Here is a 23,621-nt window from a genome sequence, read left to right as displayed (position 1 = left end):
CTCCTAGCCTCAAGTGATCTGCCCGCCTTGGCCTCCCAAAGTGTGTGAGCCACCACATCCAGCCAAATACCATAATTTTTTACAGCTTTATTAAGTAGAATTTTTAATACTTTTTAGTAGTCCTTTTTTTAATGTTACATTTTCAGGTGGTTAGTTTTTAAATATGACATTGGGCCAATACCTTAGAGCTCTTTAGCTTTGCATTTCAAGCTTTAATGAAAAGTGTGTGTATTGTTGGCTGGGTGTGATGGCTCATGCCTGTAATCCCAGCACTTTGGGAGGCTGAGGCAGGTAAATCACGAGGTGGGGAGAGCGAGACTATCCTGGCTAACATGGTGAAACCCCATCTCTACTAAAAATACGAAAAATTAGCTGGGCGTGGTGGCACATGCCTGTAGACCCAGCTATTCGGGAGGCTGAGACAGGAGAATCGCTTGAACCTGGGAGGCGGAGGTTGCAGTGAGCCAAGATTGCACCACTGCACTCCAGCCTGGGCAACACAGCAAGATTCTTTCCAAAAAAAAAAAAAAAGAAGAAGAAAAGTACATTGTTTATTTTCTTAAAATTACTTTTGAAAATGTACCCCTTTATTATGTGAGGAAAATCACTTAGACAAAATAAAAGGTTATCTTTAGGTTCTGTTTTGTATATTATTCTTGCTGTTGCTTCTTTTGGAAATGTTTAAATTATTCAACTTATTTTAAAGGAGAGTAAATGAAATATAACAATGTAGTTTTATTAATCTTTAATGTCTAACATTAGGATCACATTTATAGAAGCATTATCTTACCATTCATTATTTTAAAGAATAAATCACCTGTGATTGTAGATGTTATAGTCCATTTAGTACTCTTTCTTTTATAAAGAAAGCCCTATTAGATGCTTTCTTTTTTTTTGAGACGGAGTCTTTCTTTGTCTCCCAGACTGGAGTGCAGTGGTACAATCTCGGCTCACTGCAACCTCTGCCTCCTGGGTTCAAGCGATTCTCCTGCCTCAGCATCCCAAGTACTGGGACTACAGGCATGCACCACCACACACAGCTAACTTTTGTATTTTTAGTAGAGATGGGGTTTCGCCATGTTGGCCAGGCTGGTCTCAAACTCCTGATCTCAGGTGATCTGCCCTCCTCGGCCTCCCAAAGTGCTAGGATTACAAGTGTGAGCCACCACACCCAGCCTCAAATGCTTTCTAAATGTCTGACTTCTTTTTCTCATTTCTTTCTAATCTCTTAGTATCTTAAGTTTTATCTTTTTCTCACTATATCAAATTACTCTCCCAAAGATCCCATTTAAAACAAGAATAGAAGGGGTTATCTGTGTATGTTTGGAAGATAATTATTTTCTTTCCTATTTTTTAAAGAATTTCTTTTCTGCATTTGAGTTTGATAGCATGATCAAAGCTGTCATCATTACCATTTTGTAAGTTAATAAGTTTATATTTCCTCAGCTTGACATCTCATTTCTCTGATTTAGGTAGAACCATAGGAGATCTATTTACAAGCTTAGACAAAATTCGAAGCTCTCCTTGAAGTTTTATTCTCAAAATTGTTGACAGTGATTACCCTATAGTGGTTATACAGTGAAAAAGCATGTGGGCCTTATTTTCAAATAGTCATTTATTTATTCTATCCATGATGAATCATAAAACAAAAATGAAGGAAATTGTCAGAATATATTTCCAGCAGCACTAGTCATAACAGTTTTAGAGTCACAAAAGGCAAAGTTCTTTTTTAAAGTATAAATAATTCTTACACTAGGAAGTTAGTAAAAATTTTTTACACTTACTGACCAGTGATAATTTTGCCACTTGTTTGTGAATAAGCGTATTTTATTTCCCAGCTTTAACATACACACAGGGGACAGATCAAAACGAATCTCATTCTGCTATCAGAAGGTGGATGGTCAGAAATCAGAAGTTGAGGGGAAAGTCCTTAGTAGTTTTATAAGTCAGTTCATATTCTCTATGGAATGACAGAAGATATAAATAAATAAATAGTTCTTCTTTATGTGACTAGAAAATGAATCCCCCCAAAAAATTAATTTTCCCTTTTCTTTTTTTTTTTTTTTTTTTTTTTTTTTTGAGACGGAGTCTGGCTCTGTCGCCCAGGCTGGAGTGCAGTGGCCAGATCTCAGCTCACTGCAAGCTCCGCCTCCTGGGTTCCCGCCATTCTCCTGCCTCAGCCTCCCAAGTAGCTGGGACTACAGGGGCGTGCCACCACGCCCGGCTAATTTTTTGTATTTTTAGTGGAGACGGGGTTTCACCGTGTTGGCCAGGATGGTCTTGATCTCCTGACCTCATGATCCGCCCGTCTCGGCCTCCCAAAGTGCTGGGATTACAGGCGTGAGCCACCGCACCCAGCTTTCCTTTACCTGTTCTTAAAGGATTTGTGGTCATAAGGGGAGAGCTTGACCGTTCCAGTTATCAGTCCCAGCAAATATTGCCTCATTTACTTAAAAAGGTTTTCATATAAAAGTAAATAGCTTTGCTTTAGTTCATTTTTTCATGTTGGTTGTATTTGATATTGTGTAAAACAATCAGAATTTTCTCAGCATTGCTTATGAAAATCACAGTTTAAATAATTATTTCTTTTCTCAATGATTTATAGATGAAACCAGCTTGTATAAAAGCCCTTACTCGTATATTTAAAATATCTGATCAAGATAATGATGGTACTCTCAATGATGCTGAACTCAACTTCTTTCAGGTAATGGTCCTTTATTTCAGACATTTGCATATCTTTTTTTTTTTTTTTTGCTGAAAGCTATAAAATGTATTAGCTTAAACAACAAGAACAGTATGTTATAAACATAAGTTTCTTTCACATAGAACTATCACATCAACCTATATATGCCTTTACTTAGGCTATAAAACTCTCTTATGCCCCGGAATTAAGGGGATTTTGATAGCTTCATTTTATGGTATAAAGTGGGTGTGTTAAGGATAACTTGGAATCTGAACTGTGAATCATTTTGCTTTCTTAGTTTTGAATAACATAGCTACACAAATAGCCCTGTGTTTTAGATACAGGATGGAGGGAGTTGGAAATGTTTCTAAGTATGACATGTTTTACTTTTGTTTTTTAAGATAGAGTCTCACTCTGTCACCCAGGCTGGAGTGCAATGGTGCAATCTTTGCTCACTGCAACCTCCGCCTCCTGAATTCAAGCGATTCTCCTGCCTCAGCCTCCCAGGTAGCTGGGACTACAGGCATGTGCCACCACACCCAGCTAATTTTTGTATTTTTAGTGAAGATGAGGTTTCACCATGTTGGCCAGGGTAGACTCGATCTCCTGACCTCATGATCCGCCTGCCTCAGCCTCCCAAAGTGCTGGGATTACAGGCGTGAGCCACCGTGCCCGGCCCATGTTTTACTTAAATAATACAAAGTGGAGACTATTCCTAATGTAGAATATGTTTCTTTGGTTGCAATTCTTGGATATAATGTTGCTTTGTAGATTACCATTTTATATTATTTGTGGTTTTAATGCTGGTTTGTTTTTAAATATTTTTTATGTTTTTTGCTAGAGGATTTGTTTCAACACTCCATTAGCTCCTCAAGCTCTGGAGGATGTCAAGAATGTAGTCAGAAAACATATAAGTGATGGTGTGGCTGACAGTGGGTTGACCCTGAAAGGTAGGTGAATTGTATTTTTCCCCCTTTTGAAACTTAATATTTTCAAAATTTGGCAGAAGGTGAAGGTCTTTATTGCATTATTTATACTTTAAGGAAATGTTAATATTTACTAGTATGCCTAAAGTCTGATTTGGATATTTACGAGTTGGGAGGGACAGACCATTGTTGGGGATTATCATCTTTACTGCCAGTATAAATTAGAGGTGGGGAAATTGGTTGGATCTCAAGGATACAGAGGTCCACCTGAGGGAAGGAGCTATCTGGAACAAAAAAAAAAGCTGCCGTGCGTGCTCAAGCGTAATCCAGCACTGGGAGGCGAGAACGGCGATAATGAGGTCAGAGATGGAGACATCCTGTAACACAGGAAACCGTCTCTCACTAAAATACAAAAAACTAAGCTGCGAGGTGCCGGGCGCTTGTAGTCCAGCTACTTGGGAGGCTGAGGAGAGAAGGCGGGAACCAGGCGAGGCGGAGCTCTGCAGTGAGCTGAGATCGCGGCACTGATCCAGCCTGGCGGTCAACGCGAGACTCCGTCTCAAAAAAAAAAAAAAAAAGTGTCTTAAATTCTTCCTACTCAGAAACAGGCCTTTAAATAGTCATTATTTTAGGGAATTTTGTCTATTGGTCAAATTTACCAGTATAGAATGTTCCCTGGAGAATATATTATAGAGGCACAGTGAAGTTAATGAGATTGAAAACCAGAATTTTCCATGACAAAAATAAACTCAAAGATCTGTAGAACACTACTCTTGTATAACTTTGTGCACGTCAGTATATTCCTTGAGATGTAATGTTGGCCATTTCCTCCTGTGATCTCTCTTGCTGAGCTGGGTGTATATGTGAAACAACTCTGAAATCAGCTCTGTTTCATTGAGATACTTGTGAATTTTGTTTTGTTTTGAGCTTTATGATGCAAAGATAGCATCCATATGTTCATGAATCTAGTTCTTGCCATTATGTTACATGCTTTTCTCCTATGTGACTCTGTATCCTTTATTTACTAATTTACTTTATTTCAGGTTTTCTCTTTTTACACACACTTTTTATCCAGAGAGGGAGACACGAAACTACTTGGACTGTGCTTCGACGATTTGGTTATGATGATGATCTGGATTTGACACCTGAATATTTGTTCCCCCTGTATGTACCTTTGGTTTTGTTTTGTTTTGTTTTTTAAATTTTTTATTGAGACAGGATCTCACTATGTTGCCCAGGCTGGTCTTGAACTCCTGGGCTCAAGTGACCCTCCCACCTCGGCCTCCCAAATTGCTGTGATTACAGGCATTGAGCCATGCCCAGTCACCTTTGGTCTTGTAATTGATTTTACTTGCTAAATATTTTTAAGGTTGATTTAGCACACATGGGGAGGTGGGCTTTAAGCTATTTGGGAATATTTTAGAGTTATAGCAGAGCTTTATAGCAGGATTTCTCAACCTCAGCACTATTGACATTTTGGACCAGACAATTTTTTGTTGTGGATGTCCTGTGCAGTATAGGATGTTTATCACATCCATAGAAGTCAGTGATACCTCCAGTTGTGACAACCAGAACTGTTGAGAAATTGCCAAATGTGCCCTCTGAAGTGAAATTATCCCCAGTTGAGAACCACTGATTCCCTTATGACTCAAACTTTTCCTCTTCTTGTGGAGACTACAAGTATCTTTTTTTGTTCGTTTTACTGAGGAAGGAAAAATAAGATGCTAGACAACAAACTTGTTTTGGGAGTCAAGAGATCTCAGAAATATGCTGGTTAACATTTTTCTTACGTTGTTCTTCTCCCTTAGTTTTATAGCCTGTTCTTCTTAGCTTAAGTTGAAGTCGGTATTTTCCTGAACAGCTTAAGTTGAAGTAGGTATTTTCCTAAACGACAGGTCTATTTGTGGTTCTTTTTCTTCTTCTTTCTTTCTTTCTTTCTTTCTTTCTTTTTTCTTTTCTTTTTTTTTTTTTTTGAGACGGGAATTTTGCTCTGTCACCCAGGCTGGAGTGCAGTGGCGCAAGCTCTGCCTCCTAGGTTCACGCCATTCTCCTGCCTCAGCCTCCCGAGTAGCTGGGACTATAGGCGCCCGCCACCACACCCAGTTAATTTTTGGTATTTTTAAGAGAGGCAGCGTTTCACCGTGTTAGCCAGGATGGTCTCGATCTCCTGACCTTATGATCCGCCCGCCTTGGCCTTCCAAAGTGCTGGGATTACAGATGTGAGCCACCGCACCCGGCCTTTTTTTTTTTTTTTGTTTTGAGTTGGGGCCTTGCTTTGTTGCCCAGGCTGGGATAAAATACTTATTTTTATAAGTAGAGTTTAAAAGAATTAAAAGCTGTAAAAGCACCAGGGTTGAAATATTTTGTGTTCTCCTCAAATCTATTGTTTCCATTCCTAAGTCTATTTATGACATGAATTCGATTATGATAAGATTTGTCCTGACTATCAACTCATAGGGTTTTTGTGAAGATCGAATGAGATGATAACTACAAAAGCACTTTGTTAAATTTAAAGCATTATTTAGTGGTAGTTATTATTTTGAACTGCCTGTTAAACATTCTTTGTTGAATGTATGACTGGCCCAAATCAAACTTAGGGCATTTTCCCAAAAAGCGAACCCCTCTCTATGACTTGCTCACCCTGTGAATGATACTACAATTCTAACACTTCTTCAAAATTAAGGGTTCAAACCTCAGCATTTCTTTTCTTTGCTTTATTTTTATTTTTAAATTTTTTTTGAGTTCCTTTTAACTGCTTTTCTATCATGATTATAGAAGCCAAATAGAGCCAGATAGTCTAATCAACCAGATTATATGTGATAACCAAATTGTTGTCACATCTCAACTGCTACTCAGTTATAACTTTATCTCATTTTATAACAGACATATTTCTGAAAATGTGCAGAAATTGATTTGTTTTTTTACAAATGATATTCTATTTTACATACAATAAAGTGATTTTAAGGAGTTCTACTTTGAAATTTTGAGTAGAGTGAAAAATTCATTATCACTCTAGATTTTTCTATATGTTATGTTTTTAAAACATGACATGCAAATATTATTTTCCTTTTTCAAAGAAACTCTAGCAAAAGACATGCCAAATGTAGTTCATTGAAGATTCTCTTCCTTGGCAAAGCTAGCAATTCAATGACCCATTGAATTAATGTCATTGTGGTTTGGTTTTCTGCTTTATATTAAACCTCAAAGCTTTCAATAAATGAGTATGATTATTTGAAAGTTTTAAGCAATAGTGAAACAAGGACAGAGAAGAAGGAATGAAGATTATTCAGTAATTTATATTTGAGACAGTATGGATGACATTTAAGATATAACTGTAAGAAGTAAATTATAGTGACCATAACTCAGCTACATGATCAATTTTATTTTCAGTGGGACTTGGAATAAAATAATATAACTCNAAAAAAAAAAAAAAAAAAAAAAAAGTGGACCCAGTGCCATCCCCAAACAAGAGACTGCCTTGTTGCGGGATCCCTCTTCTATATCCCAGGGAAGCGAGCTTTTCAGGGGTGGTGACTTCCCAGGATCTGGCCTCAGAGTTTTCAGTCATTCTTCATTTTTTCATTGGCACATTACCTTCATGGTGCTCTGTTATTTTAGTATAGCACCTCCAGCTATCTATGTAATGGTTCAGAAAGACTGTTGTTTTTTACTTCTCCATTTTTGAGGAAGCAAAGTTCTTTCTGATTAGATTCCTAGTCCATTAATCAGTTCTAAACTGAAACTTCCTTTGACTAAGTTACTAAATCTTGGCTCAAGTTAATTTCCTAGATTTTTCAATAAATATATACTGAATGAATGAATTTGTTATAGGACTCTCTCATAAGGTTTTCTTTTCTTGTGTCATTTATGTGAATAGATGAATTCTATGGGAGGTTGCTTATTGCTTTAAGTATGACAGTTAGGAAATTCCCTGTCTTATGGCATTGTGGCTTACACTAATCATCTCTTTCAGTTTTTTTTTATCCTCTTTGCCTTTAATTTTCTGAAAAATAACTTCCTGGAGCTACTACATGAATCTCTCTATCCTTATGGAACCCTCTTCCTCTATCCTTCACATTGCTGCTAGAATAGTGGATAAATAAATAAAAATTTGGCTCTGTCACTTCCCTTCAACCTGCTTTTCTGATATTTAAGAAAATGGGCCTGGTACAGTGGCTCATGCCTGTAATCCCAACACTTTGGGAGGCCAAGGTGGATGGATTGCTTGAGCCCAGGAATTCAAGCCAGCCTGGGCAACGGGGTGAGACCCCATCTCTACAAAAATACAAAAATTAGCCGGGCATGGTAGTGTGCGCCTGTGGTCCCAGCTACTCAAGAGGCTAAGATGGGCAGATTGATTGAGCCCAGGAGGTCGAGACTGCAGTGAGCTGTGATCATGCCACTGCACTGTAGCCTGGGCAACAGTGAGACCCTGTCTGAATTTAAAAACGGGAAAGAAAGAAAATGTTGTTACTTTGGAATGAGCATTATTATGACTCTTCTGAAGAGTGCCAAAATCACTCCAGAGAGTTTCCTTGGGAAATCTAAATGATACCAAGTGAAGATATTCTTGTAAATGGTATTACCTCACAAAAGACTTGTTGCAATTTTATATTCATTTCTTAAATTTTAAAATTTGATTAATGATTTATTTTACTCTTGAATTTTTTCAACAGGCTAAAAATACCTCCTGATTGCACTACTGAATTAAATCATCATGCATATTTGTTTCTCCAAAGCACCTTTGACAAGCATGATTTGGTAAGCCTTTAGCTGTAATTTTCCATAATATATAGGAAAATATTTTTCAGTGAATGATATAACTCTGTTCCCTGAGCTATGGGATGTGTATATCACATAGCCAAAAACTGCTTAACCTCTCTAAGTAAAATTCGCAAAAATATTTTCTGCTGTTTACCTTTGTTGTTTTCTCAAGATGAAAATGTCTAATTTCTAATAGACTCTTAAAGGTTTTCTTATATACACGTGAGGAATTTTCTTGATAAAATGTAAAATTTCTTGTCACTTGTTAAGTAGTTTTAAAAAGCATAGCTTTACTAGATTGGGGGACTTTTGTGTTGGGAATTAGTATCTTAGCTATCTAAACATTATGTATCCTTGTGTTTCTTCAGGATAGAGACTGTGCTTTGTCACCTGATGAGCTTAAAGATTTATTTAAAGTTTTCCCTTACATACCTTGGGGGCCAGATGTGAATAATACAGTTTGTACCAATGAGAGAGGCTGGATAACCTACCAGGGATTCCTTTCCCAGTGGACGTGAGTATAGAGCTCCCCTCTTTCCTCTAGAGTTGCAAATAGTTTAAAATTATTATGTATTACATTTGTTACTTTGTAAGCTTGTGAGACCTTATGAAATGCTTCAATCATAATTGCAAGATTAGCTGCTGATATCTCTAAGATGAACTATAAATGTTCTATAAATTTATCAGGAAGGGACTGTTTTCTTTTGGATGATGTATTTCTAGTAGAGACAGGGTTTCACCATGTTGGCCAGGCTGGTCTTGAACTTCTGGCCTCAAGTGATCTTTCTGCCTCAGCCTCCCAAAGTGCTGGGATTACAGGCATGAGCTACCACGCCTAGCCTTTAATGAACTCTTAGTAAGATTTTGTGAGGATTTGTCTACAACCTAGTTATAGCGTGGTTGATATTATACCTAGGGTATTAAGGGAATCTTCTGGTCTTGCATAGTGACATAATTGCTTTAGCCTTAACTGACTCAACATTAGGATCTTTTCTTTTTTCAGATATGTAAGAAAGGCTAATTTCAGATTATTTTTGCACCTTTGTCACTTTTTTTTTTTTTGAGACAGAATTTTGCTCTTGTTGCCCAGGCTGGAATGCAGTGGTGCGATCTCAGCTCACTGCAACCTCAGCCTCCCGGATTCAAGCGATTCTCCTACCTCAGCCTCCCAAGTAGCTGGGATTACAGGCATGCACCACCACACCTGGCTAATTGTGTATTTTTAGTAGAGACGGGATTTCTCCATGTTGGTCAGGCTGGTCTGGAACTCCTGACCTCAGGTGATCCACCCACTTCGGCCTCCCAAAGTGCTGGGATTACAGTCATGAGCTACTGTGCCTGGCCACCTTTGTCACTTTTTCATCTGTGTTTTATTAAGTCCTCAACTGGCTAATATTTGAAAATGTATTAACTTTATATTAACTTGGAAAGTAGATCACGTAAAATATCCCCACTCTATCACGATTTTACCAGCCACTCACTGCTTATCTTTGTGGCCTTGGTGTTTCTGGGCAGATGGAGTAGAGAGAGGAATTACCTGCCATCTTGCATTCTTCTCCCTTTCTTCTCTGCCTTAAGAACAGCAGTGTAGGGCCAGGCAACGTGGCTCATACCTATAATCCTAGCACTTTGGGAGGCCAAGGCGGATGGATCACTTGAGATCAGGAGTTCAAGACCAGCCTAGGCAATGTGGCGAAACCCTGTCTCTACTAAAACATTTTTAAAAATTAAAAAATAAATTAGCCAGGCATGCTTGGGGGCACATGCCTGTAGTCCCAGCTCCTTGAGGGGCTGATGCAGGAAGATCACTTGCACCCAGGGGATTGAGGCTACAGTGAGCCGTGTTTGTGCCATTGCACTCTAGCGTGGATGACAAAGTAAAACTCTGTCTTTCAAAAAAAAAAAAAAGAATGGCAGTGTAGGAAAACTGTGGTTGGGCATATAGGAAATTAAAGTAGTCTAGACAAAAATTAGGTGTGGTGCATAGTTTTTTAGCTATTGGATTTTTTTCCCATAAATATTTAGGAATTTTCACATTTTAAATTCTTTTCTTTCATAGGCTCACGACTTATTTAGATGTACAGCGGTGCCTGGAGTATTTGGGCTATCTAGGCTATTCAATATTGACTGAGCAAGAGTCTCAAGCTTCAGCTATTACAGGTAAGTATCTAGATACTGTTCAGTTCATGATTAGAGATTTACACTCCATTTTCAAATGTAACAAAGAGTAAGAATAAATTCATCTTCATTAGTCTTCCATCTACACTCGATTAGTTTTCCTTGTGATCTGATCATTTCTTTTGTGTTGAGGTGCTTGATTTTACTGTTTATGAAAAGAAATAAAGAGTAGAGACTTAGCTTCAAGTCTACTCCCTGGGGTTACTCCACTGATGAAAATGAAGAGCTATGGGCATTAAAGGATTTACCAGTTGATCTTGCATTTTAATTTTCTTTAAACATTAAAAATAATGCCTATTAACTGTTTTCTGTATTAATACAGCTTTCACAAATCTTGTAATGTAAGCCAGGCATTCTTGCCAAGGAATGTGCACCACTTAAAGTAAACCAAATGTATGGAAATAGCAAGTTAAGGAACTGATCATTTCAAGAGTTTCTTATATCCCTATTGGTGGAAAATCTGTCATATCTTACGGGAAGCCCTAGCACAAGAAGACAGCCTTTCTTAAATTGACAGAGCAGGTACCCTTTAAAATACTTAACCAATTAGACAGTATTTAATTCAACACCAGAAAATAAGAAAACAGTCACTAGCCAGCCATGAGGTTCTTTCACTCAGCACATTGTTTACATCTTTCTGTATCAATAAGTATACTTTTTTTTTTTTTTTTTTTTTTTTTGAGACAGAGTCTCGCTCTGTTGCCCAGGCTGGAGTGCAGTGGCCGGATCTCAGCTCACTGCAAGCTCCGCCTCCCGGGTTTACGCCATTCTCCTGCCTCAGCCTCCCGAGTAGCTGGGACTACAGGCGTCCGCCACGTCGCCCGGCTAGTTTTTTGTATTTTTTTAGTAGAGACGGGGTTTCACCGTGTTAGCCAGGATGGTCTCGATCTCCTGACCTCGTGATCCGCCCGTCTCGGCCTCCCAAAGTGCTGGGATTACAGGCTTGAGCCACCGCGCCCGGCCTCAATAAGTATACTTTATATATCTTAATGTTAATAATGTGTCACAATATGGATGTTCTGTAACTTATTTAACTATCCCATAATTATATATTTTTATCATTTTTGGTTTTTTTCTACTATCACTAGTATCTCTGGTGAGGTCTGTTGTAGTTCAGTCTTCAGGTATAGCCTAAGGAGGTTGTTGGTTTTTTTGTTGTTGTTTGAGACAGAGTCTCTCTCTGTCACCAGGCTGGAGTGCAGTGACGAGATCTTGGCTCACTGCAACCTCTGCCTTCTGGGTTCAAGCAATTCACCTGCCTCAGCCTCCCAAATAGCTGGGACTACAGGCATGTGCCACCATGCCCAGCTGATTTTTGTATTTTTAGTAGAGATGGGGTTTCACCATGTTGGCCAGGATGGTCTCAATCTCTTGACCTTGCGATCTGCCCACACTGGCCTCCCACAGTTCTGGGATTACAGGCATGAACCACCGTGCCAGGCTCTAAGGAGGTCTCTTTACCTCAGGAAGGGATACCTGCTGTCCTGATGATACAGCATTGTTTTCTGGCATGCCTCTTTTACAGTTTACGTTTGAAAGGATGGCTAACCCCAAAGTGTGTGTCCCTTTTCCTTTTATGGATCCAGCTCCAAGAGAGTGCAGATTTGAAATAGCATCTTTTAGTTTATAATATGTGACAGTTTATCACAGAAAAAATTAGATGGAATATAATGTTGGGTATATTCTTAGCAATTTTCATTCATTTGTAGGATATTTTCCTTATGAAAATACACTATTTTATGATGAAATAAATGTTTGGTTACATGACATTCACATTCCAGTCAACTTTCAGAAATGCGTTTTTCCACTAACTGGGGCCTTTCTGCGTTCTATGTACTTCATTCACATACAGCTTGACTGTCGTACAATGTGTTTGTTTATAGATCAGCTACTTCATAAAAATGATAAGCAGCAATGCCCTATTTTGCAAAAGGTGGAATGGATGCTCAGTGAATCTAAGTGGTATATATTTAGTGGGTTTTTATTATTATTATTATTTTAGTGACAAGAGATAAAAAGATAGACCTGCAGAAAAAACAAACTCAAAGAAATGTGTTCAGATGTAATGTAATTGGAGTGAAAAACTGTGGGAAAAGTGGAGTTCTTCAGGCTCTTCTTGGAAGAAACTTAGTGGTGAGAGTTCTTGTAAAATACAGTTTTATCCAACGAATTTTTATAGTTACAAGTTTATATGTTTTATAGCCACTGACATTTTTAGATAATTATTAGAACTCAGTGGCCTGTATTAGTCAAGTACAGTCTAAATGTAACAATAATCCTGTTGAACTGTCTTTTTGTTTCATTGATATTAGCTCATTCATTTGTCTTTTTTTAACCAGTGTTTAAATGGGCATTAAACGACTACAGATGTGAAAGCACCTGACACAGTTCTTGGCATGAAGGAAATGCACAGTAAATATTTTGAATTGAATATTGTTATCTAGTTCTTACTACTCCCTTGAGTAAGAAGAAGAAGACATATTTCTTATATTTCTTTTCTTCTTCTTCCTTTTTTTTTTTTTTTTTTTTTTTTTTGAGGAAAGGTGTTGTTCTGTTGGCTAGACTGGAGTTCAATGATGTGATCATGGCTTACTGCAGCCTCAACCATCTGGGCTTAGGTGATCCTCCCAGCTCAGCCCCCAGAGCAGCTGGGACTACAGGTGTGAACCACCAGGCCCAGCTAATTTTTGTATTTTTAGTAGAGATGGGGTTTTGCCATGTTGCCCAGGGTAGTCTTGAACTCCTGAGCTCAAGTGATCCTCCCACCTTGGCCTCCCAAAGTGCTGAGATTACAGGCATGTGCCACCACATCCTGCCAACATATTTCTAGGTGGGTATTCATCTCGATCAGACCAAATTATAGTATAATGAAGATTGCCAGCAGGTGGCTCTAGAGTATACTTGCAGTAATAGGGATAGTTTCCTTCCTTTTTAGCTTCTGCTTGTACTTTATGCAGAACAAATACATCTTTTTATTTTAGGTCTTAAGAACTAAGAAACATAAAATCAGTATCTCCTTTGTACTGATAAATAGTACACAGTGTAGGGAAGAATGCCCTTTTATTTATAACACACCTGCACATATACACAGAGGTGTTTGTGTATTGTTGAAAACTAGTTACTGCAGATATTGAGATTTTCAGTGTTCTGTTTTCAGAGGCAGAAGAAAATTCGTGAAGATCATAAATCCTACTATGCGATTAACACTGTTTATGTATATGGACAAGAGAAATACTTATTGGTAAGAAATTCTGTGGCATACAAAAATTTCTAATTATTGGATACATTTTAAAATGGCTCTTTGAAAACAAAGTGGCTTCAATTGAATTACTCTATATAGAACTTGGGTGTGATTTTTTTTTTATATTTAATTTTTTTAGAGACACGGTCTTAACTATGTTGTCCTGGCCAGCTCTTGGGCTCAGGGGATCTCCCACCTCAGCCTCCCAAGGAGCTGGGACTACAGGCATGTGCCACCAAGCCAAGCTTGATTTTATTTTTTTTCATCTGGTTTATTCATTAGAATTTTGTCTTTTGGCTGGGCGTGGTGGCTCATGCCTGTAATCCCAGCACTTTGGGAGGCCAAGGCAGGCAGAGCACCTGAGGTCAGGAGTTCAAGACCAGCCTGACCAACATGGAGAAACCCCATCTCTACTAAAAATACAAAATTAGCCGGGCATGGTGGCTCATGCCTGTAATCCCAGCTACTCAGGAGGCTGAGGCAGGAGAATCACTTGAACCCAGGAGGCAGAGGTTGTGGTGAGCTGAGATAATGCCATTGCACTCCTGCCTGGGCAGCAAGAGCGAAACTCCATCTCCAGGGGGAAAAAAAAGAATTTTAAGTCTTTTTATCTATGTGATAATTACATAGGTATAGATATAAATAAAAATTCATCTATTGGTACGCTTAATTGCACGTTAGCTGTACCACAATAAGAAAGTGGAAAAAAACGGGCCAGGTGTGGTGGCTCACACCTGTAATCCCGACACTTTGGGAGGCTGAGTCAGGTGGATCACCTGAGGTCAGGAGTTCGAGACCAGCCTGGCCAACATGGTGAAACCCTGTCTCTACTAAAAATACAAAAATTAGCTGGGCGTGGTGGCATGTGCCTGTAATCCCAGGTACTTAGGAGGCTGAGTCAGGAGAATCGCGTGAACCTGGGAGGCGGAGGTTGCAGTGAGCCAAGATTGTGCCACTGCACTCCAGCCTGGATGACAAAGTGAGACTCCGCCTCAAAAACAAACAAAAAAAAAGTGAAAAAAATGAACTCCCCTTTTACTTTCTTCTACTTCTATTTTTGTTTTTTTTTTTTTTTTTAATTTTACTTTAAGTTCTGGGATACTTGCGCAGGTTTGTTGGATAGGTCAACCCATCATCTAGGTTTTCAGACCCGCATGCACTAGGTATTTGTCCTAATGCTCTCCCTTCCCTTGCCCCTCAGCCCCTGACAGGCCCCGGTGTGTGATGTGCCCCTCCCTGTATCCATGTATTCTCATTATTCAACCCCCACTTATGAGTGAGAACATGCAGTGTTTGGTTTTCTGTTCCTGTGTTAGTTTGCTGAGAATGATGGCTTCCAACTTCATCCATGTCCCTGCAAAGGACATGAACTCCTTATTTATGACTGCATACTTCTATTTTTTTTTAAATTATTTCCTGTACTATTGACTAGAAATTAATATGAAAATCCTGCTAATGCTTGGTAGTTTATCTATAATCTGAATCAAGTTTATTTAGCAGGGAAGGGAATATTTAACAAATATGTTAGCCTTAAAAATGTATAGGCTACTCTAGGCACACTGCCTATGGGTTAGCCCTGCTCTGCAAGTAGCAATAAAATCAAACAAACAATAAAAAAAGTACAAAAGAAGGGCTGAAAAGACACCATGAAATACAGTAGAAGGACGCTTATATGGGCTGGATGTGGTGGCTCATGCCTGTAATCCCAGCAAACTTTGGGAGGCCAAGGCGGGTGGATCACCCCAGCCTGACCAACATGGAGAAACCTCATCCCGGGCTGGTCTCAAACTCCTGGGCTCAAGCGGTTTGCCCACCTCAGTCTCCCAAAGTGCTGGGATTACAGGTGTGAGCCACAGTGCCCACCCCTGAATTTTACTCTTGTTGGAGATCATTATATCATAGATGGAATATTTAAGAAATTTTATAATAAACACCAAAGAGTGGCAGTGAAACAGAGCAAAATGACCTTACTGTAAAGAGTTATTTGCTTTTTGTTTTTGATTAGTGGGGGAGAAAAGGTGGTGTGGTAGAAAGAAAATAGATTTGAGAATCATATCTGAGTTCAAATTTTGATTTGATAACTTCCTAGATGTGTACCATGGGCAGCTGACTTAAACTTTCTAGCCCGTCTCCTTTTCTGTAGAATGTAAACAATGCATGTAGAGGGCCTGCTGCCACACATTAGTCACTCACTAATACTAGCTGCCATAGAATCTTTTTTTTTTTTTTTTTTTTTTTTGAGACAGGGTTTCACTTCTGTCACCCAGGCTGGAGTGCAGTGGCACGATCTCGGCTCACTGTAACCTCTGCTTTCCAGGCTCAAGCGATTCTCCTGCCTTAGCCTCCCCAGTAGCTGGGACTATAGGCACATGTCAGTGTGCTTGGCTAAGCTTCCACAGAATCTTAATCACCATTTTTAGTCTACAGAAACAGAAGATACTTATTTGTCTATACTTTCTACTTTAAAAAATGGCCTGAAAAGTTATGTTTAACCAGTACTTTTAAAGTTAGGAAGCCCAGGGGGAGGAAGTAATAAGCTATCATGACTTAATATGTCAATATTATGATACTTATATATTTCATTGTCTTTCTTTTACAAGTTGCATGATATCTCAGAATCGGAATTTCTAACTGAAGCTGAGATCATTTGTGATGTTGTGTGCCTGGTATATGATGTCAGCAATCCCAAATCCTTTGAATACTGTGCCAGGATTTTTAAGGTTTGTTGCTCCTACAGACTATGACTAAATGTAACTTCATATGGAGTTTTTATGGAATTGCAGTGTGGTATTTCTTAACCACAAAAATGCAACAACATCATGTGTGGAGCTTTTTAAAAATACATACATCTTTACCCTATCCCTAAAGGTTCTGGTTTTGTTCTAAAGTGGTAGAGTCTCAGACCTATATATTTCTAGAAGTTTTCTACATGTGATTCTGAGGTGCTTCTTGATTGAGAACTTTTGCATTAATGCAAGTCTTCCTGGCTGTTAAAGTTACATATGTCTGCCTTCTCTCTGATGAAAAAAAAAGAGTAGTACGTATGGATTATATATTGCCAAATATACCAAGAATAACAGCCAGAGGAAAGGGATAAACCTGAAGCTTAGGAAGTCTATCAGTTACTTAGAGATTATGAAATAGCAAAAAACTGGAAATAATCAAGATGGCTGACAATGGACGATGATTTACTGAAGTAAGATAAAATAATCTAGTGGAATATTAGACAATATTTAAAAAATAAATTAAAACAATAAATGGAAAATTAAAAATGGTTTTGAATTCTGAAGAACATGGAGGACACAATATTACATTTTTAAGTGATTATGTCCAGCATGACTGCAACTGTACAAACACCATATAAATGCATGTGCTCAAGGGCTAGAGGTGATATGAAAAAATGAAAGTAGTTTTTATAGAAGAATTTAGGTGGATTTCTTTATATTTCAAAATATGTGTGTTTAATGTGTGTTTTTAATTACATATTTTTTTAAATTGTAATCTAAAGAATCAGTATAGGTCTGTTTTGTCATCAGCATTGGAAAAGTGGTCTGGATCTTATTTATTATATGAGATTTACCTAGACCACTGCCAATCTTTGCCTTTTCGTTCATTTTTTCGCTTTGAAACTACTGTTGTGCCGGGCACGGGTGGCTCAAGGCCCTGTAACCCAAGCCAACCTTTGGGAGCCGAGACGGGGCGGATCACGAGGTCAGGAGATCGAGACCATCCTGGCTAACATGGTGAAACCCCGTCTCTACTAAAAAAAATACAAAAAACTAGCCGGGCGACGTGGCGGGCGCCTGTAGTCCCAGCTACTTGGGAGGCTGAGGCAGGAGAATGGCGTGAACCCGGGAGGCGGAGCTTGCAGTGAGCTGAGATCCGGCCACTGCACTCCAGCCTGGGCGGCAGAGCGAGACTCCGTCTCAAAAAAAAAAAAAAAAAAAAAAAAAAAAATACTGTTGCTTTGCCTATCTGGAGGAAATGTGTGGTTCACATTTAATTAAATAGTAATTTTTGAACTTATTATCAGATTTTGATTTCATTTTTTGTTCCATAGCAACACTTTATGGACAGCAGAATACCTTGCTTAATCGTAGCTGCAAAGTCAGACCTGCATGAAGTTAAACAAGAATATAGTATTTCACCTACTGATTTCTGCAGGAAACACAAAATGCCTCCACCACAAGCCTTCACTTGCAATACTGCTGATGCCCCCAGTAAGGATATCTTTGTTAAATTGACAACAATGGCCATGTATCCGTAAGTACTTGCTCTGTCTTCATTTTCATGTTGCATGGTTCATAACATTGCATGCCATTATTAGCCATGAAGGGAATATCTTTGTCACATAGGAATTGTTCAGCAACAGAAAGATACTTTGTAATGAGAAGGTACAAATTTGAGTAAATGCAAGTTTGGTTTGAATGCGGCAATAAAACGATATAAACAATACTTCTGGCAATATTTGTATATTTTTGAGCAGGCTCTAACTATCTTAATAGGATAGTACAATGAAACACAACGCCCTACCCAGCATTAAAAAATAGTTTTACTGGAATAAAATGGGGTTGGCATCATGTTGTTCTATGCTTATAAAGCATTTTCATATGAACAAAGTTTATTTTTACATTTTTCTGTTATTGACCTTAGGTATATGAAGTTTTCTAAAATCTTTTACTAATTTATGTTGAAATTATGGGTATGCTTGAGTTCAGGATATGTCTTTTTTAAGTGCTGTAAAGAGTAGTTGTAATTGGAATTTCTACTGTATAAATGTTTTACATTAAGCGTTATGAGCCACAAATTTCATGTACATTTATTATATATCTATACATGCATATGCACAAGCACATAACTGTGGTCATCTCTGTAGTTTACTAACTGCCTTAAAATTGCATGGTTCTTAATGGCATTTCCCTCAAGTAGTGTGTTTGTATAAATTCTGTTTTGTAACAAAATAGTTTTTCAGGCAGTGCGTTTCTCAGGACTTTATAGCTTATTCTACTTATTCTTATGTTAGTCTCTAAATTATTTTTCTTCTTATGAAAACTGTAGTGTAAAATAGAGTAATAATCAAACATTGCTATAAACCAAGACTGACATTTTTCAAAAAAGTGTTGATTTGTACAGATTTTTAAAGTCAGAGTTAACTTTACTGCTATTTTATTACCTAATACTTTTTTTAGATGCAACAAACCCTTGAATTTCTATTTGTATTCGAAGACAAGTCATTCCTATTATTATAGAATAACCAAAACCTTATTTATGTTTTACCTTTGCTTTAAAACTCTCATGTATGTTATCTACAGAGAGGATCATTACAGAGACAGACTCTCCCGAGACATGGGCCACACTGATAGAATAGAGAATTTGAGAAAAATCTGGGTCTTTCTAAAAACTGCTTTGTAAGTTACTTTTTCTTTATGACTTCTGTGGGATTTTGTTGATATTTTCTTAGAGAATGACCAAATTTCCTTTCTTGCTATAATTAACATTTAGTAATTATGTAGAAACGCACTGCTTGGTCAGGCTTGCTGCCTAACTGTATATTACGTTGTCTTCCTTACTACATAAATGTACTTCTTTAATCTTGTAGTTACAGTAACTGCAACTGTGTTTTTACATCTGCATTTTTAAAACATTTTATTGTAATTCTGTGTGTGTTATGTGTGTGCGTGTGTGTGTGTGTGTGTGTGTGTTATATGATAAATGTACATACGTGGACCACTTGTTTATATGGTTAATCCCAAACTACTTCTCATGAAGCATCTGCCTGTTGCTAAGCATACTTTGCATCTCTCCTTTTTGGTGGGTGGAGCCTTGTGTATGTTAAAGAATCAGATTTGATTTATAAAATAACAGATGGATTCCAGTATGACAGCTGGCAGTGACTTAGTAGCAGTGATTTGTTCATCATCACAAGTCAAAAAAAAAAAAAAAAATGAAAAGGAATGTCTTGAGCCTATAAAATTTTTTTTAAAATTAATTCTTGTTTTTCTTCGTGTTGGGAATTAGGCATTATTGGAATGCTGCTAATCGCCACAACCATGCCACCGTGTGCTGTGGTCTCATGAGATCTCACAAGCTAAGCCAAGTCAGATTGGGCCAGTCCTTTGACTGAGAAGCCTATAAAAAAATGTTCAGGTGTTACAGGAATTTATGTCATTGATTCATCAGGTGGTGCTCTTCTGAGTGGGTTCTGAGCCAGTACCTCTTCATGGGTGGTGTGATGGCTTTGTATGAATGAGTGGCTCTGACCACTGAACAGTCATTGGAGACCCCCTACTTTGGTAGTTAGAGCTGAGGTGAAATGGGTTGTCCCCTGTGCCTGCACCAACTAGTACAACTCTACTCAACCAGAAAGGAGTCAGAAAGCCTCCCTAAATTTCATATCTAATTTCAATTGGATCCATTGTTGATTTTTACATCCTTATCCAGAGTTTCATACTGTCATATTTAGTTGCTGTGTTTGGGTAGCAGATGAAATCAACCCTATATTTTGAGTGGAAATTTATAAAGCACCTTGATTTAGTTCCTTTGAGAGCCAGGGTGCTTGATGAAGTAAAGACGTTGTTCACATCTTCTCAGGGTTGAATATACTTGTCTTTTGACTCGTTTGTGTATTTATCATTCTTCTCCTTCCTGGTTTTCAGGCATGTGTGTATGCTGAGGGAGGAGGAGGAGGGAATGGTTATTTAAACGCTAGCAAACTTTGTCCTTTTGGTGGGTGCTTATGGCTTACTCAGTTTTTCTTTTTATTAATTTAGACAAGGGTGCCATCTATTGCTGTGCATATTTATTCCACAAAAATCCATGTAATAATAATTCCATCCCCCCTCCAAAAAAAGCAAAAGTGTCAGCTAATTTTCCCTAGATTTTCTACAGGGAGGGAGGAGGAAGCTATTACTGTTTATTGTGTTTTTGGTAAATGTGGAATTCTGCACAACTTTAGCATGCCCCACACTGTCCTTTTCCTTTCTACAAAGAGTGTTGCTTATGCCTAAGTCTTTTATTTTTTTAAGTTGGCACACCCTGACTTGTGCCATATTTGTAAGTAAGAACTCAACTCCTGTCCTTCTGTGTGTTTTCGCAGCCATGCCCGGTTACGCTGTATGTGCACCTGCAACAGGTGTACATTTTGCATCTGTCAGAACTTCCTCAACTCAGACTTGCTGCAATCTGTAAAGAACAAAATCTTCACTGCAGTTCTTAACAGGTTCTTAACTTTATTTACTGGGTACCAGGCATTCTGTTAAAATACAAAAGAAAAAAGCGGATAACTATTTATTATACAGATACTCACTACAAAGACAAGCTGACTGATGCCCAACTAACTTCCACTAAAATTCTCACTGTGATGCAATGTTTAGTTTTGAAAGCATCCTTAATAGTGTTTTTAAACTAATAGGTATATTTAGAGGACTGTAAAATAAGATTTTGGATGATTTTTTTCATAAGGAAGATAAATTATCTTTCCTATTAAAAGATAATATGTATAGGGAAATTAAAATCTTTTGGCTGTGAGTTATAGAAATAATAGAAATAGATTAGGACTTTTGTAGTAAAGAAAAGACACGTTGATCCTAAATGAAAGATATTATATTATACTGTACTCAGCTTACATTGAAATAATATATCTCATTAAAACCATAGTAATGTGAACAGTATTTTGGGTTTGAAAAAATATTCTATTCTTGAAACCATTTATAATTATAATCTACTTTTACTTTTAAGCACCTGGAGTGTTTATTTGAAAGAACATGGTTTCTAGACATGAGGATAATAACCAACTTTAAGAACTCAAAGGAATATGGAAAAGAGGAAAAGATCTGTAGTACTGGTTTTTTAGGTCTTTATAATTGAACCAAAAGCATGAAGTAATCCTATAAAGTAATACGCTTTTAAGAAAGAAAGAGAAAAAAAAAGGATGCATATATTCCCTCAAAGCAATAATCTTGGAAGGTTGTATTCTTATTCTGATCATGCTACCTTTGTTCAAAACAGTTTTACATTTTTTGAGCATTTAAGAGCTAAATACTAATTTGTACTTGATGTCATATTTGTATGCATTAGGTTTTTGAAATCATTTAAAAGTCATTGGGAGCTGGGCTGGATTAAGATGGATGAACAAGCTAAATATTCAATTTTAGTTAGAAATGGGTCAGTTATTTGGCTCACCATTTGGACACTCACTGAGGGCTAGACTTTATATCAAATGACCATAGTTTGTATCCACCAGCAATATAGTGGATGTGTCTGTGAAACAGTGAGTTTATTTCTTCTATGAGTCAGAAACTGATTTTGAAGGCATTCTAAGAGTTTCAGTGATGTTTCAAGCACTAGCAGCTCTGGAATAAGAATGCAACCATCTCAGGTGACTGCTTTGAAGGGATCACCACACTCATTTGGTGGCAAAGTTCTGCTTCTGTGCTTCAGCACCTTGTAAAGTAGTAACATAGACAGATTCTCTCATGATGACTGACAGAAAATGCAAGGCTAGTTCAAACCAAACAACACGCAGGTGCTCCAGTTTTGGGAATCGTTGAGTTGGAAGAGATTCTGGAATTCATCTGGCCTAACCTCCTGTTAGAATGCCTTCCTGCAAGCCTTCCTGAGAGAGTGCTGTTTATCTGCTGATGGCTTGCCTCATTGGAAAGCGTTTTTGCTTTTGCTTTTATTATTTTTTTTTAACTAAATGTTTTCCCTATAACTTTCTCTCTTTAGTTTTAGTTCTGCCCTTTAGAACAACATACGACTATTCTACTCCCTCTTCAACATAGCAATCCTTCAGGCATTTGAAGACGGCCATCATGTCTCCCCTAATTTTCTCTTCTCCAGGTAGAACATTCCCATTTCTTTCAGCCTTTTCTTAAATTAGATGGTTTAGTGAACTCATCATTCCTGGTTGTCTTCATCTGAAAGCCCCTTAGGTTTTCACAGTACCTCTTAAAAGGTGCCACCAAGAATAGAAAGCAGTGTTGCAGTTGTAGTGTGACTAGTCCAGAACAGTGGGCAGCTGTGTTTCACCATTAGGACAGCATCTGTCTAGGGCATGAATTAACTTTTTGGCAGTCCCATCCCACTGTTGACATATATTATCTTGGGGTTAATTAAAGTCAGATGTTTTTCATATGAAGAGACAGATGTCCCCTCCTTTCTAATTGTGTATTTGGCATTTTTTAGTTGATGCTTTAAATCTAAATGCAGATACATACATATCTCTATTAAATGTCATATTCTTCTTTTTGATCCATTTGTTCTAGTTCAATCATTTCAAACATTATTTCTGTCATTTGTCCCATTATATATCTCTCTAAGCATTGTGCTATTTGCAAATTTGGTAGATATGTACTGTCTTTCAAGTTACTGATAAAAAAAATGATGTTGAATACCCAGAGGTTGGAAAGAGGGAGAGTACTAAACTGAGCAAGCCGTATAGTATAATGACAGGTTCAAAATTCTTGGGAAAGGATTTTTCAGTCAATGAAAAATATGTTATTATCCAGCCCACATTTTATCTTCCTGTCTTATCAGATATTTCATGAAGGATTTTTCTAAAATCAGTATATAATTTCTTCCATATTCCTCTGATCTACCAATATCATAATTTTATCTAATTAGCAAGCAACATCTATTTGATATCTTATTTTGGTGGACTCACCTTGGCTCCCCATAATTGCTGATCACAAACCACCTATTTTTTTTTTTTTTACCTATTCTAGAAACTCTTGATTGTCCATAATTACAGATTGATTCATCGTCTGTGTCCCTGGTGACAATTTTATTCCTAGATTGGTTTAGTTAGCTTTCAAATAAAATTGGTTTA

The 23,621-nt window shown here is 37.7% G+C and overlaps 1 protein-coding gene across 6 annotated transcripts in view; it reads left to right on the top strand.

The window, feature by feature from the left end:
• The window catches only part of RHOT1 (ras homolog family member T1), an 85,169-nt gene that overhangs the window by 50,746 nt on the left and 10,802 nt on the right, over window positions 1-23,621 (top strand). For 2 of the 6 annotated variants that reach the window (XM_017890943.1, XM_017890946.1), the window contains exons 9-20: window positions 2,606-2,704; window positions 3,525-3,633; window positions 4,653-4,773; window positions 8,286-8,370; window positions 8,742-8,887; window positions 10,433-10,533; window positions 12,554-12,684; window positions 13,709-13,792; window positions 16,393-16,512; window positions 17,853-18,055; window positions 19,105-19,200; window positions 20,889-21,011. In XM_017890943.1, the coding sequence (XP_017746432.1) occupies window positions 2,606-2,704; window positions 3,525-3,633; window positions 4,653-4,773; window positions 8,286-8,370; window positions 8,742-8,887; window positions 10,433-10,533; window positions 12,554-12,684; window positions 13,709-13,792; window positions 16,393-16,512; window positions 17,853-18,055; window positions 19,105-19,200; window positions 20,889-21,011 (1,418 nt within the window). Of the gene's footprint in view, window positions 1-2,605; window positions 2,705-3,524; window positions 3,634-4,652; window positions 4,774-8,285; window positions 8,371-8,741; window positions 8,888-10,432; window positions 10,534-12,553; window positions 12,685-13,708; window positions 13,793-16,392; window positions 16,513-17,852; window positions 18,056-19,104; window positions 19,201-20,888; window positions 21,012-22,519; window positions 23,216-23,621 lie in introns of those variants that run through there. The other 4 variants (XM_017890945.1, XM_017890944.1, XM_017890947.1 and 1 more) reach the window with 4 other exon arrangements.

The sequence above is a fragment of the Rhinopithecus bieti genome, unplaced genomic scaffold (assembly GCF_001698545.2).
Source record: "Rhinopithecus bieti isolate Rb0 unplaced genomic scaffold, ASM169854v2 scaffold_19652, whole genome shotgun sequence".
In the NCBI taxonomy this organism is placed as follows: Eukaryota; Metazoa; Chordata; class Mammalia; order Primates; family Cercopithecidae; genus Rhinopithecus; species Rhinopithecus bieti.
This window is presented reverse-complemented; position numbering and strand designations above follow the sequence as displayed.